At 36.9% G+C, this 15,837-nt stretch overlaps 1 protein-coding gene across 4 annotated transcripts in view; it reads left to right on the top strand.

Annotated features, from left to right (window-relative positions):
- STK3 (serine/threonine kinase 3) overlaps nucleotides 1–15,837 on the top strand; it is a 264,145-nt gene that overhangs the window by 41,582 nt on the left and 206,726 nt on the right. For all 4 annotated transcript variants that reach the window (XM_070631817.1, XM_070631816.1, XM_070631819.1 and 1 more), the window contains exon 3: nucleotides 5,080–5,208. In XM_070631817.1, coding sequence (XP_070487918.1) covers nucleotides 5,080–5,208 — 129 coding nt within the window. The remainder of the gene's footprint in view (nucleotides 1–5,079; nucleotides 5,209–15,837) is intronic.

Raw genomic sequence — 15,837 nt, 5'->3', positions numbered from 1 at the left:
TTCCAATGGCTTATGCTTCTTTTTCTTTTCTAGAAATACTGTAGTGAGAAGAACATGATCTTTAGAGTTAGAATGTGTTTGAATTCTGGCCCTTGCTGGTTACCAGTCTCTGTTTCCTCATCTTTTTTAATTTTATTTTTTATTATTTTGTTGAGGTCACGTTAGTTGATAACGTTGTTTGAATTTCAGGTGTACATCATTATCTTTCACCTTCTGTATAGATTGCATCGTGTTCACCATACGTATGTGCCCCTTTACCCCTTTTGCCAACCTCCAACCCCTTCTTCTCTTGTAACCACCAATCTGTTGTCCTTATCTATGTGTTCATCTTCCACATATTAGTGAAATCGTGTGTTGCTTGTCTTTCTTTGTCTGACTTATTTTGCTTAGCATAATACTCTCAAGGTCTATCCATGTTGTCACAAGTGGCACAATTTTGTCTTTTTTTATGGCTGAGTAGTATTCCATTTGTGTGTGTGTGTGTGTGTGTGTGTGTGTGATACACACCATATCTTCTTTCACATTCACATCCATATTCATCTATTGATGGGCACTTGGGTCGCTTCCAAGTTTTGGTTATGGTGAATAATGCTGCAATGAACGTAGGGGTGTATATATCTTTTCAAGTTAGTGTTTTCACGTTATGTGGATAAATACCCAAAAGTGGAGTACCTGGATCATATGGTATTTCTATATTTAATTTTTTGAGAAATCTCCATACTGTTTTCCATAGTAGCTGTACCAATTTGCATTCCCACCAGCACTGTCTAAGAGTTCCCTTTTCTCCACATCCTCTCCAACACTTGTTATTTCTTGTCTTTTTAATAATAGCCATTCTGACGGGTGTGAGGTGAAATCTTATTGTAGTTTTGAGTTGCATTCCCTTAATAATTAGTGATGTTGAACATCTTTTCATGTGCCTGTTGGCCATCTGTATATCTTCTTTGGAAAAATGTCTGTACATATTCTCTGCCCATTTTTTGATCAGATTGTTTTTTTTATTGTTGAGTTGTATGAGTTCTCTATATGTTTTAGAAAGTGACCCCTTATCAGATATATGATTTGCAAATATTTTCTCCACTTGGTGGGTTGTGTTTTCATTTTGTTGATGGTTTCCTTTGCCGTGTGAAAGCTTTTTAGTTTGATGTAGTCCCATTTGTTTATTTTTTCTTTTGTTTCCCTTGCCTGAGTAGACATGGTATTCAAAAAGATGCTGCTAAGACCAATGTCAGAGTGTACTACCTATGTTTTCTTGTAGGAGTTTTATGGTTTCAGGTCTTACACGTTAAAAGTATTTAATCCATTTTGAGTTAATTTTTGTGTATGGTGTAAGATAGTGGTCTAGGTTCATTCTTTTGCATGTGGCTCTGCAGTTTTCTTAACACCGTTTATTGAACAGATTTTCCTTTCCCCATTGTGTGTTCTTGGCTCCTTTGTCAAAGATTAGGGGTCGATAGATGTATGGTTCTATTTCTGGGCTCTCAGTTCTGTTCCATTGATCTGTTTGTCTGTTTTTCTGCCAGTACCATGCTGTTTTGATTATGATAGCTTTAAAGTATATTTTGAAGTCATGGAGTGTGATACTTTCAGCTTCGTTCTTTTTTCCCAAGATTGCTTTGGCTATTTGGGGTCTTTTGTTGTTCCATGTAAATTTTAAGATTCTTTGTTCCATTTCTGTGAAGATGTCATTAGGATTCTGATTGGGATTGCATTGAATCTGTAGATTGCTTTAGGTAATATGGACATTTTAATTATGTCTGTTCTTCCAGTCCATGAGCATGGAATATCTTTCCATTTCTTTATGTCTTCTTCAGTCTTTTTCAATAATGTCTTACAGTTTTCAGTGTTATAAGTCTTTCACCTAGTTGGTTAAATTTATTCCTAGGTATTTTATTCTTTTTGTTGCAATTGTAAATGTGATTGTATTCTTGATTTCTCTTTCTGTTAGTTCATTTTTAGTGTATAGAAATGCCACTGATTTTTGTATGTTGTTTTTGTACCTTGCAACATTACTGTATTCATTATTTCTAATACATTTTTGGTAGACTCTTTAGGGTTTCTTATATGCAGAATCATGTCATCCACAAATAGGGACAGTTTTACTTCTTGCTTTACAATTTGGATCTCTTTTATTTCCTCTTCTTGCCTAATTGCTCTGGCTAGGTCTTCCAATATTATGTTGACTAAGAGTGGCAAGAGTGGAGTTCCTTGGATTGTTCCTGTTCTTAGAGGAATAGCTTTCAGTTTTTAACCATTGAGTATGATGTTGACTGTGGGTTTGTCATATATGGCCTTTATTATGTTTTGCTATTTGCCTTCTGTACTCATTTTATTGAGTTTTTATCATAAATGGATGTTGAATCTTGTTAAATGCTTTCTCTGTGTCTGTTGAGATGATCATGTGATTTTTTATTCTTCATTTTGTTAATGTGGTATATCCCATTGATTGATTTGCGGGTGCTTAACCATCCCTGCATCCCTGGTATAAATCCCACTTGATCATGGTATATGGGCCTTTTCGTGTATTGTTGTATTTGATTTACTAATATTTTGTTGAGGAGTTTTGCATCTATGTTCATCAATGATATTGGCCTGTCATTTTCCTTTTTTGTGTTGTCCTTGTCTGGTTTTCTTATCAGGGTGATGTTGGCCTTGTAAAATGAGTTAGGAAGCATCACATCGTCTTCAGTTTTTTGGAAGAGTTTGAAAAGGATAGGTATTAAATCTTCTTTGAATGTTTGGTGGAATTCACCAGAGAAGCCATCTGGTCCTGGACTTTTGTTTTTTGGGAGAATTTTTATTACTGTTTCAATCTCTTTACTTGTGATTGGTTTATTCAGATTCTCTATTTCTTCTTGATTCAGTTTTGGGAGGTTGTATGATTCTAAGAATTTATCCATTTCTTCTGGGTTATCCAAGGTTGGATGGATAGGTTATCCATCTTCTAGGTTGGCGTATAGCTCTTCATAGTAGTCTCTTATAATCCTTTTATTTCTCTGGTATCCTTTGTAATTTCTTCCCTTTCATTTCTGGTTTTATTTAGTTGAGCCCTCTCTCTTTTTTTCTGAGTGAGTCTGCCTAAGCATTTGTCAATTTTGTTTATCTCTTCAAAGAATCAGTTCTTAGTTTTGTTGATCCTTTCTGTTGTCCTTTAGTCTCTATTTCATTTGTTTCTGCTGTGATTTTTATTATTTCCTTCCTTCTACTCACTTTGGACTTTGTTTGTTCTTTTTCTAGTTCTTTTAGATGTAGTGCAAGCTTGTTTGTTTGAGATTTTTCTGCTTTGTTGAGATAGGCCTGTATTAAAATTTTCTGCTTAGTACTGCTTTTGCTGCATCCCATTGTTTTGGTATGTTGTGTTTTCATTTTCATTTGTGTCTAGATATTTTTTGATTTTTCCTTTGATTTCTTCATTGACCCAATAGTTGTTCAGTCGCATGTTGTTTAGTTTCCACATATTGTGACTTTTCCAACTTTCTTCTTGTAGTTTTAGTTTCATAGCATTGTGGTAGGAAAACATGCTTGATTTGTCTACTTAAATTTATTGAGGCTTGTTTTGTTTCCTAACATATGGTCTGTCTTTGAGAATGTTCCATGTGCACTAGAGAAGAATGTGTATTCTGCAGTTTTGGGATGGAATGTTCTCTCTATATATCTATTAAGTCCACCTGGTCTAGTGTTTCACTTAAGGTCCCTGTTTCCTTGTTGACTTTCTGTCTCGTTGATCTATCCATTGATGTAAGTGGTATGTTAAAGTCCCCTACTATAATTGTGTTGCTGTCGGTTTCTCCCTTTAGGTCTGTTAATAGTTGCTTTAAATACTTTGGTGCTCCTATGTTAGGTGCATATATATTAATAAATGTTATGTCTTTTTGTTGGAATGTCCCTTTTATGAATACATAATGTCCATGTTGATCTTGGTAATTGTTGTCCTTTTGGGCTTGAAGTCTGTACTGTCTGATATAATTATGGCTACACCCGCTTTCTTTTGGTTTCCATTTGCTTGGAGTATCATCTTCCATCCCTTCACTCTGAGCCTGCGTTTATCTTTAGTGCTCACATGGGTCTCCTGGAGGCAGCATATTGTTGAGTCTTGTGTTTTAATCCATTCAGCTACTTTGTGTCTTTTGATTGGTGAATTTAATGTATTTACATTTAGAGTGATTATTTATATATGAGGGATTAATACTGCCATTCTGTCTTTCATTTTCTGTTTATTTTTCCTCATCTTTTAAAACGGTTATAGTAGTAGTTTTACTCACAATTGAGAGGGCTGAATTTGATAATGCTTGTAAAACATCAAGCATAGTACCTGGTGGACAATAAGAACTTCGTAAATGGTGGCAGTTTTTACCTCATCTTCTAATTCATACCAAAGTACAAATGGCTTCCCTCTCTTGTTGTTTTTGCTGGTTAAAGCACATGAATATTTAATTGGCAAAGTTTCAAGAGTTATAGCAGAGACTGGTTTTGGGCAAGTGTCCATTAGATCTACTACTCATTTTATTTACCTATGAGTGTGTGATCTTGCTCATGAGGAGGAGAAAATAGTGAAAGGAGCATTTGAGAATACCTTGGATCTCTAACTTAGCAGGGGACCAGATTTCCTGTTTCTCTAACTTTGGTATCACGTGGTGCTCAGCTGGGGGTTTCAGTTGTTCTTAAGCACTTGAACAGGAATGGGACTTTGATATGCTGGGTATGATTTTGTTTAAGGTGAGATCAGCCTTGTCTCCTAACTTGAGACTTTGGCTGTTTGTAGTCTACATTTCATTCTTTTAATTTCTACTTATATCTTTTTAATGCTGCATTCCTTTGAGTTGACAAACCATGTGTCTGTTTCTTTCATTCATAAGAAAAACAGCAAATCTTTATATGTTAACCTGATGATTTTAAGTCTATAATTGAAATATTAAAGCTTGGGTATAATTCACTTTTCTTGTTATTTGTTTACTTTGATTTTTCATTACTAAATAGTGCTTTAAACTAGAAATGACTACATGCAAAACTCAGATTTTTTTTCCTAATAGTTATGATGTTTGAATAGAAAAAATAAAGAAATATCTTGGTTTCTTGTAGGTCTTACGGAAGTGTATTTAAAGCAATACATAAGGAATCTGGTCAAGTTGTGGCAATTAAGCAAGTACCTGTTGAGTCAGATCTTCAGGAAATAATCAAAGAAATTTCCATAATGCAGCAATGTGACAGGTATGAAGAGATTTTATTTATTTACTTTCATTTTGATGAGTTTTGCTAATAATGTGTAATAAATGTGTTCTTTGGTCATCTGTTTAGTTTTCTTTTCTGACTTCCCATCAGAAGTGCCACTAATCCTTCAAGGAAGATGAGGATAGCATTGTATGGTTGTCATTAGGACTTAACAGCTCTAAAGAAGAATTGATGTTATAAAGCAACATGTGGTAATACAAAATATTCAAAAAGTTTTCTCATTTTCAGAGCAAATTCATGCATGAAAATTATTTTTGATGTTAACTGGCTATTTACCAGTCTTTTTTTTTTTTTTTTGAGGAAGATTAGCCCTAAATCTGCCACCAATCCTCCTCTTTTTGGTGAGGAAGACTGGACCTGAGCTAACATCTGTGTCCATCTTCCTCTACTTTTTTTATGTGGGACACCTGCCATAGCATGGCTTGACAGGTGGTGCGTAGGTCTGCACCTGGGATCTGAACTGGCAAGCCCTGGGCTGCTGAAGCGGAACGTGTGACCTTAACTGCTGTGCCATTGGGCTGGCCCTGCATTTAACAGTCTTTTTTGTATAATTTTACCAATTAAAAACATTCATGTTTTATGTAACTCTAATTCATTCAATAAACATTCACTGAACATCCTCAGTGGGCCAGGTACTGTGCCAGGATCTAGGAATAGCAAGAGAACTAAGATAACGCTTTTCTTCTTGAGGGAGGGGTAATCTAGTTGAGAAGTCAGATACTTAAACCAATAGCTATAATACAGCACAGTCACCGTACTGACTGGTGCATGGGATAATGTGAGAACAAGGAGATAGGACACCTACCTCAGCCAGCAGTCAGGAAGCCTTGAATGCTGAGGAGGAGTTAATTTGATGAGGAAATCGAAGGATGAGAGAGAATAAAGAGTATTACAGGTAGAGTGGTGAAAAACAGCTCACTGGTATGTGCTGTTCCCACAAGGTTTAGGATTACTGGAGTGGAAAGTATGAGACAGAGATTGGTGTGAAATGAGTTTAGATAGGTGAATGGAGCTGATCACGAGGATCTTATATGCTCCATTAAGTTGCTGGGTCTTTATAATGGGTGCAGGGTGTATAAAGTAGGACTATGTTTAGCCTGTAGTTGTTTAATCAAAGGGAGATTTATTATTCCCCCTTTACAAAAGGTCCAGAGTTAGGACTGTTTTAGGAGCAACCAAGTAACAACTGTCTCAGGCTTCTTTTCTTATACTGTGCCATCCTTAGTAGGTGGCTTCTGTCCTCATCCTTACTATCTCATGGATATAAGAGGGTTGCTCTAGCTCCAGCCTTATGTCTACATTCCAGGCAGGAGGAAGAAGAAAAGAAGCAGGAGACGACTTTCCCAGAAACCCTCAACTTGTGTTTTATTCATCAGAATTGAGTCACATGGTGAATTAGAGCTTGTGACTTAGGGGAGTCTGGACACGTTGTCATCCCTAATCAGATCAGGGTCTTATTAGTAAGAGACCTATGGAAAAATTTCCCTTCCAACTATGTTTAAGATCCATATATTATAAGCTCGTTATCTAATGAAGTGACTGAATAATCCTAGAGGAACTTTGTTGCTTTGGTCTGTTTGATTTTGCTTTTCTTTATTGTGTGCTATATGGTTAGATTATATTACATATTTTCCATAAAGGCTGTATTAACTGGAAATTCAAGTGGTTATAGAAAAAAATGATACATTCCTCAACCCCCAAATAAAAACATATATCTGTAGTTTTCTCAGACCTTGCTATTAATTTGGTAACTTGATAAGAATGTGGTTCCCAGAGTTTAATGTAGAAAAGGAAAGATTGAGCATAGTGTAGTGTTGAGCTCATCAGATGCTTAATACTTGTGTGTTGCTGTTATTTTATTATTTATTGTTATGATTAAAAATAGTTCAGGGACAAAATTGTGGCGTTCTGTAGAGATTTTAATTGAATGTGATCTAGGACAGGCAGGGTCTCAAATATTGCGTATTATACATCTCTTCCCCTAACCTCTGTGCATCTTGGATCCTATCAGATTTGTGCAACAGGTTCCTGTTTGTTCACTTTGTCTTTCATTTTTGCCTCCTCCAACCCATTTTCTTCCCTGAAACTAGAGTGATCTTTCTAAAATGCAAATCTAGTGAAGCCATTCCCTGTTTAAAAGCCTTAAGTGGCTCCCTACTGCCTAGATAGATCCAATCTCCCTAAGGATGACATACAGGGTCCTTTGTGATCTGGTCAGTGCTTTGCTTCCAGTCTTCTCTCTTATGTGAGTTTCTCTTTTAAGCACCTGTTTACTTGTATTCTCTGCCATTTGACTCTTAAATTCTTTGAGTTTGGGATTATGTCTTACTAAGTGCCCTTGAATCCTGCCACATGGCAGGTTACTCAAATACTGATGAATATTACTAATTCCTGTCTGGGTGACTCAACTGAAATATCTGAAGGATGTCAGATTTAACGTTCTATAAGGAAGTTTTTAATTGTTGCAGACAAATCTTTCAAATTCCTGTTCTGTTAATAGCATCATCATCTACTTAATCTTTCAACAACAAAACTGAGAATCATTTTTGTTTCTTTTCCTGATACTTCTGATGATACTAGATCTTATAGATTCTTCTTCTGAAATGTCTTCACTGTCTTTATCCTTCTCTTCATTCCTTGAAAGAAGGAATCATCTTTCTTAGCACACATTACAATGGCTAGCACTGTACTTTTTGTTGAATGAATATGAATGGAATGGTATGCATAAGGAGTGTGGGAAAGAGTATTGTAGGTTGAGGGAGCCTTAAGGAAGTCTGATCCTTGTTCTTGTTGTGTACTGTAAACTCCTAAGGGAAAAGAAAAGTAGAGAATAAAAGGGGAAGAAAATATGAGTAAAATTCTAGAGATTTTGTACCACTTTATAGCAGAATGCCTTGTATGTAGTAGATACTTCTCAAATATTTATTGAATGAAATAAATAGATTGTGAAACAAATAGTGATAAAACAATGATTCCTATCTTTTAGATTTAACTTTCAAATTCATACTGTACATATGAAATAGTGAAGGATCAAAAAAATTAGTTGGTTAAAAGATCCTCAAAATGCTAAAAGATGGGGCAAATGAAAAATAACCTAGGAAGTGACAGGAGCAAGCATTACATTTTAGCTACTAATTACCAGTATTAATGTAGATCTGTTATTGAGAAATTGGCATAGAAATGGTTCGGAAGAAAACAGTACAAACTGAAAAATTCCCATATAAAACAGTGGAATATTGGTTAGAGAAAATGAGATTTGCATTTCTGAAACTGGAATATTTTTATAAGTCTATTCAGCTGTTTGGCATTTGGCAAATTGTGTTGCTTTCTATACTCTAAAAAGAGATCAAAGGGTGTTTAATTTTTTTTTGTTCATTTTTAGTGAATATTAAACGTCTTTAATACTGCATTTTGGCATAAATATTGGAGGGAGCCCATTTGCATTGTTTATTGCTAAATCTTCTGTGCCTAGCCCAGTGCTTGGCACAGAGTAGGCATTTAATAAATATTTGTTGAATGTATAATCATAGATTGTTAATGCTAGACTGGACCTCTGTAAGTCTATTAGTTTAGAGTTTTTCAAATCTACCCTGCTCTATTTATGTGCTTCTAGGGGTATTTTCCTCAAACAATGAAAAATTGAGCAGAATGAGAAACTTAGTCATGGCTGCTTTTATCTTTTTTCTATATTGGGGCTCATTCTAAAATTTTCTTTGAGGAAAAGGCTTCTGGTGCTAAAACATATTTAAGAACTATTTCACAGGTACAGAAAATGAGACCTAGAGATTTTACATGAATTGTCCAATGTCACACAGCTGGTTAATGACTGGGATGCTATAAGAACCCACATTTGCTGACTCTGTGACCAGTGCTGAAGAAAGCAATGTCTGTAAAAAGATTCTAGCAGTTCAAAGTGCATCACTCTCAAGGCATTGTTGCAGGTGGAGGCAAGACCTGGTCAGCAATACTTGTGAATACTGTGTGCTGGGTAATGTGGAAACAAGGGAACCACGGTTGACACAGCCCCTGGTGGTAAGCACAGTGGTAAGCACACTCCTCGTGGTTACACTCTAGGGAAGGAACTTCTCATATCCTAAACCAAGAGAAATGTGTTATCACATGCATCAGGGCACACAGTTATTCACTTATTTATTCATTTGCCTAATACATATTAAATACCTGCTCCTGAGGGTAGACCTTGTGTGCTACAAACCAGAGATATGACAATGAATGAGTCTCAGACTTTAGAGGGACTTTCAGTCAGATGGTAGAGACAGATGAATGGACAGACTGTTTCAGTACAATGTGATAAGAGCTATGATGGGGTAGATATGGGGAACTATGTGGGTTGGAAGTCATATCAAACACCTCACAATTAAGGATTCAGGGAAAGCTTCCTGAGGGAGGCTGTAACCCAAGCTGAGTTCTGAAGGATGACTTAGATTTGCTGGACAGAGAGGAGAGGCCGCATTTCTAAGCTGGGCTCCTCAGAGGCTTCTACCAGAGCAGCTCCTCTCGTGTCTATTCTATTTGCTGATGTTTCTGGGTAAGATACCATTTGAACACTGTTTCTGAGGCCAAAAAAAAAAGTAAGTTTGAAGATCACCAAATTGAAGAATTCATGATGAACTTTGGCAATTTCTGTCAATTTGTGTACAGTCATTGGTCACTGGATGGGAGCGCATTCTGAGAAATGCATCGTTAGCTGATTTAGTCATTGTGGGAACATCATAGCTTGTTCTTACACAAACCTAGATGGCACTGCCTACTACACACCTAGGCTATATGGTACTAATCTTATGGGACTACTGTTGTATATGTGGTCCACTGTCGACGAAATGTCATCATGCGGTGCATGACTGTGTATGTATGTTTGTTTTTGCGTGGGACAAGAAATAAATTGCTGTGATTTAGATTTATATTGGAAATGGTTCAGTTTTCATAGGAGAATATTCACATTGCCTTTGTAAAAACACTATATTACCCTTTACTTAACAGTTTAGAACACCATTAAGGTGGTAGAAGGATGTTAATAAAACTTATGTAATGAAAATAGCTGTTTCTTTAGCATGTTAGTTATCACATGCTCATAATGGGAACACTTTAAAAACTATATCTTAGAAAATTATTTGCGGAAGTCTTATCTGATAAAGTACTGTTATCCAAAGTATACAAAGAATTCTTAAAACTCTACAAGAGTACAGACAACCCAGTTAAAAAATGAGCCAAAGACTTTAACAGACACCTCGCCCAAGAATAAATACAAATGGCAAATAAGCATATGAAAAGATGCTCCACATCATATATTCATCAGGGAAATGCAAATTAAAACAACAGTGAGATACCGCTACTATTAGAATGGGCAAAATCCAGAACACTGATAACACCAAATACTAGCAAGGATGTGGAGGAACAGGAACTTCCATTCATTGCTGGTGGGAATGCAGAATCGTACAGCCACTTTAGAAGTCAGTTTGGCAATTAATTTTCTTACAGAACTAAACATACTTTTAACCACATGATCCAACAGTTGTGCTCCTTGGTATTTGCCCAGAGAAGCTGAAAACTTACGTCCACACAAAAAGCTGCACACGGATGTTTATAGCAGCTTTATTCATAATTACCAAAATTTGGAAGCAACCAAGATGTCCTTCAGTAGATGAATGCATAAATAAACTGTTGTACATCCACACAGTGAAGTATTATTCAACACTAAGAAGAAATGAGCTATTAAGCCATGAAAAGACATAGAGGAAACTTAAATGCATAGAGGAAACTTAAATGCATATTACTAAGCAAAAGAAGCCAATGTGGAAAGGCCACCTACTGTATGATTCCAACTATGTGACATTCTGGAAAAGGCGAAACTATAGAGACAGTAAGAAGATCAGTGATTGCCAGGGGTAGGAGGGTGGAGGGGATGAAAAGGCGGAGCACAGAGGATTTTTAGGGGAGCGAAACTACTCTTTATGATACTATAATGGTGGATACAGTAGGTATACATTTGTCATAGAATGTACAACACCCATAAAATGTACAACACCAAGGGTGAACCCTAATGTAAAGTATGGACTTTGGGTGATAATGATGTTTCAGTGTATGTTCATCACTTGTAACAAATGTACCACTCTGGTAGGGGAGACTATGCATGTGTAGGGGCAGGCAGTATATGTGAAATCTCTGTACATTTCACGCAATTTTGCTGTGTACCTAAACTTGCTCTAAAAAACAAAAGTCCATGAAAAAAATACCTGAAGCAATACATGGCTTTCTTCAATTAAGATGAAATTCAAGTTAATATAAAAATGTTAATTACTTTGGGCAGTAAAAAGTAGCATTTGAGTTTCTATAAGAAGCTTAAACATAACGATTCAGTCCAAATAACTTGTACCATGAGTAGTGCTTATATAAGAGGCAAATAGTTAGAAAAAGTTTGTAGTGCTTTTTCTATTTTTTCCCTCTGGTTTTTGTCATTTCTCTTTTTATTTTTTTATTTTTGTTTATTTTTTGCTTAGGAAGATTCGCTCTGAGCTAACGTCCGTGCCAGTCTTCCTCTATTTTTTAGTAATGTGGGCTGCCAGTACAGCATGGCTGCTAGCAGAGTGGTGCAGGTCTGTACCCGGGAACTGAACCTGGGCTGCTGAAGTGGAGTGCGCTGAACTCAACCACTAGGCCACCAGGGCTGGCCCTTATTTCTCCTTTTATACTATTTCTATTTTGAGTTGTGATAATAGAGGAAGACTGTTAAGATAATGGGTGTAGGGGAGATGTGAAATGGAGACAGAGAAATGGAAAGGATGTAATCATTGGTGTGAGATGAGAGGAAGCCAAAAAAAAAGAAAAAATGAAAAAAGAGAAGAAGATGATATGTCGTTTCATTGGAATGTAGATGTTAAATAGGGGAAGGGAAATAAATGAATGTGACAGAATGAAATAGTAGGGGGATGGCACAGGAAAAAGGAGTGGACTATATCTCATGATTGTCACCTCAGTTATCAAGGCATCATGTTTCACCTTTGCTTCCTGGTTTATACTGTAATTTGTCTTGTGCCTTCCTTGTCCCTCCACCCAATGTAATTTTCAAAGTCTTGTTTAACTATTTAACTGTGCCAAGAATATGTATAATTGCTGGGTTTTTATACGTCCTGTCAGTCCAAACGGACTTAGAAACTAGTCAAGATTCTTAGGCATTACGGCTGAATTAGAAGTTTGTTTATTTCTTAAAATTATGTAAATAATGCTGAGCTAGTGTTTTGAAGGAAACTATCTCTTCTTTGCCTCTAGCCTTTAATAATCAATATAGTGGTTACAAAACAGATGTTAGGATGTTTAAATGATTGTATTGTTAGCTAACTTTCTGGTTAGGATGAACAGCGTCACCTTTGGCCCCTGACAGTCCTGCATAGGGTAATCATCTTTAAATGGGTATTTGATTGTAGTATTTTCCTGCGTAAACTCCTTTAAAAGTTCCCCATTGCCTGGACTGCCTTTTCTCTTTCTTACTAGTTTAAAGTCTACCCATTTTTCTCCCTAGCATCTGCTACCAAGCCATATATGTTGTTCAGTGAATGTTTGTTGATTATTTTAAAATGATACATGAATGAATGATGAATGAATTTGAATGAGTGACTTCTGTGTCAGTGGAACAGACTGCGTCAGAAGTCTCAGGACTTGAACTCTCTGAGCCTATTTGTATCTATATTTGTAATTTTAAAAAAATTATGGCTTTAAATTTTAATCTTTAATTTGTCTGCCTTAAATTAATTTTCAGTGTGCGATTGAAAGGGAGGCACAGTGGAGAAAACACAGAAGAAAACTTACTTATGGTCTCCTAGCTTGCCAGTCTACATCATTATCAAATCGTGTTGAGTGTACCTTGAAGATATCTCTTAAATTTGTTCTCTTTTCTGTTTCTTCTATTCCCATTCCAAGCCACCAACATCTCTTTTTTAAAGTGTAAGTTTTATATTCAGGTATGGTGAGACCTACAGATTGGGAGATGGATTGTTACACTTACAGATCCCAAGAGGAGGGAGCCCCCCATGCAAGGGGCGGAGGTGAGAAGAGGAGGGACCCATACAGGGAAGCACCAGGGTCAGTTAGGAAGCAGAGGCAGAGGGGGAAAATGTGGGCAAGAGCCTTTATTGTGGTTTCCATGGGAAGGAATGGGTGAGACAGGGTAAACAGGTTTAGAATTGGCTAATTTGAGTAATTTCACTGGGCTCTGGGGTGTGTGGTTGTCTTCTAGTTGTCTGGTATGTGGCCCTCGGGTGATTAGGGCAGGGGACTAGTGGCCCTGGAAGTGGTTGGCGTATGGACTCCAGATTGGTTTGTTTGCCTATGGTTGTATACTCACAGGTATCATCTCTAGGAATCAGCTTATCTTGAGAGGAACAGTGGAGGCATTTATCAGCAGGTCCCAGATGTGAAAGCATCACAAGTATGGAACATAAAAAGATATGCTTAATACAATCTCTTGCATGCATAGACTAACATACCTTCTAACTGGTCCACCTGTGTCCATATTTGTTTTCTTATGATCTAGCTTTGATGAAGCAGTCAGAGAAATATTAAAAGTAAAATTAAATCATATTATTCCTCTGCTTAAAATTCTTCTCTGATCTTTTCTTGCATATCTAATAAAGCACAATTTCCTTAAGTTGGTTTTGAGACCCTACATTGTCAAGCTCCTGCCTCCATCTGCATTTACATTGTATTCTATCTTATTCTTCACTCACTTTATTCTAGGCACCCTGATCTTTTGGTTCCTTGAAATTATTTGCTCTTTCTCGCCTCAGGGCCTTTGCACAGACAGTTCTTGGTGCCTGGGTGCTCTTTATCTGGTTAACTTCTAGCCAACTTTTGAATCTTAGCTTAAATGGTATTCCTTGGGGAGGCCTAAGTTAGGTCCCTTCTGTTAATTTTTCTGTGGTTGTTCATTTGCTCACTTATTCATTGCTTTTGTTTGTACATGTAAGAAGGGAGGTACTGAGGATAAAATGGAGAGCAAGACAGATTGTCACGTATCCTCATGGAGCTTCTTTTCTTCTGGAGGAGGCAGATATAAGTCAGTGACAAAGTAATTACAAGATGTTATAAGTGCTTTAAAATAAAAAAAATTATTAATATAGAAGATATCAGAGGATGACCAGTAGTAGGCTACTGTTATATATAACCCTTGGAGTTTAAGCATTCCTTTCTTTTCCAAATCTAATTTGTAATCCATAGCCACCCAATGGAGGGAGGATATTTTATTGTTAAAGCTGACTCATGTCTACTTTCAAAGTTTTTTAATATACTCCATTGTTTCCTAAGTCAAGGGCTACCAAGGAATATGGATATTATTCCATTCTTTCAGATGAACTAGGAGCAATTTTGCTTGCAGAAATAATGAATGCAAAATAAAGTCTCAGCCAGTATATCTCCTAACACCCCTTCTTTTCCTACCACAGTGAATAATTATATTTATTTGTGGGCTTACTTCTCTAATACTTGTGTGTTTCATGCTGGTGTGTGCTCTGTGAGAGTCAGAATTGTGTCTGTCTGGTTCATCACTGTCTATTGAACATCTGGTCTAATGCCTGGCTTACGTAGAGGGTCAATGAATGAATGTTGAATGAATGAAAGAAACTGTATTTGAGTATATGTCCTTAATGTGGCTGTTTAGGTCTGTCTGCTTAAATTCTTTTCTAGGTTGAAATTATTAAAGCCATGTTTCATGATATAAAACTGCTAGACCTTGATCCATCTACTTGATTGTGTTAGAAGGGGCCACAGAGTTCTTTTTGGTGAGGAACATTGGCCCTAAGCTGACATGTGTTGCCAATCTTCCTCTTTTTGCTTGAGGAAGATTGTTGCTGAGCTAACATCTGTGGCAGTCTTCTTCTGTTTTGTATGTGGGACGCTGCCACTGCATGGCTTGATGAGCAGTGTGTGGGTCTGCGCCTGGGATCCAAAGCTGTGAACCCCTGGCCACTGAAGTGGAGTGTGTGAACTTAACTACTATGCAACTGGGACAGCCCTCCGCCCCCAAAGTACTTTTTGAAGAGAACTTCCCCTTCCCCCAAAGGTGTTCTCTTGACTCACACCCAAAGAGAGAGAGCTGCCTTTTCAGGCAGCTGCCCAGGTTAAAATCTCTGATTTTCATAAGAGTTGTCAATCCCAGACTTAGAATTGCTGATTACTTAGTGTATAATGCAGGAAAATATATACATTTTCAGTGTCCTTTTCACTGAACATAATCTTGAACTCACTGCTATTCAACACCCTTCAGAATTTTGAATGAGAAAATGAATATTTAAAGAAGTTCTCTGAAGGATATGCAGTCTGTCTTCCAGAGTGAGGCTTAACTTTGGGTGTGTATCAAAGTCACCTATAGAGCTTTTTAAAAGATCTTCTGAATTAGAACCTCTACGGTGTGGCGCCTGGGTGACAGGTGGTTCTGATGCACAGACAGGTGTGAGTTCTGTACTCCCTGTAAAGGTTTCTACACAGGCACTCACACCCCAAAGAAGTGTATGTAAAGAAAAGTGTATGTTACCCATAAGTTGAAGTTCTGTAAGTTAGTTTCATTTGTTTGTAAACAAGCACTTTTCTTAAATGGTTCAG

This window comes from Equus przewalskii, chromosome 8 (assembly GCF_037783145.1).
Source record: "Equus przewalskii isolate Varuska chromosome 8, EquPr2, whole genome shotgun sequence".
Taxonomy (NCBI): domain Eukaryota; kingdom Metazoa; phylum Chordata; class Mammalia; order Perissodactyla; family Equidae; genus Equus; species Equus przewalskii.
The sequence above is the reverse complement of the archived record's forward strand: the minus strand, read 5'-3'. Positions and strand labels throughout refer to the sequence as shown.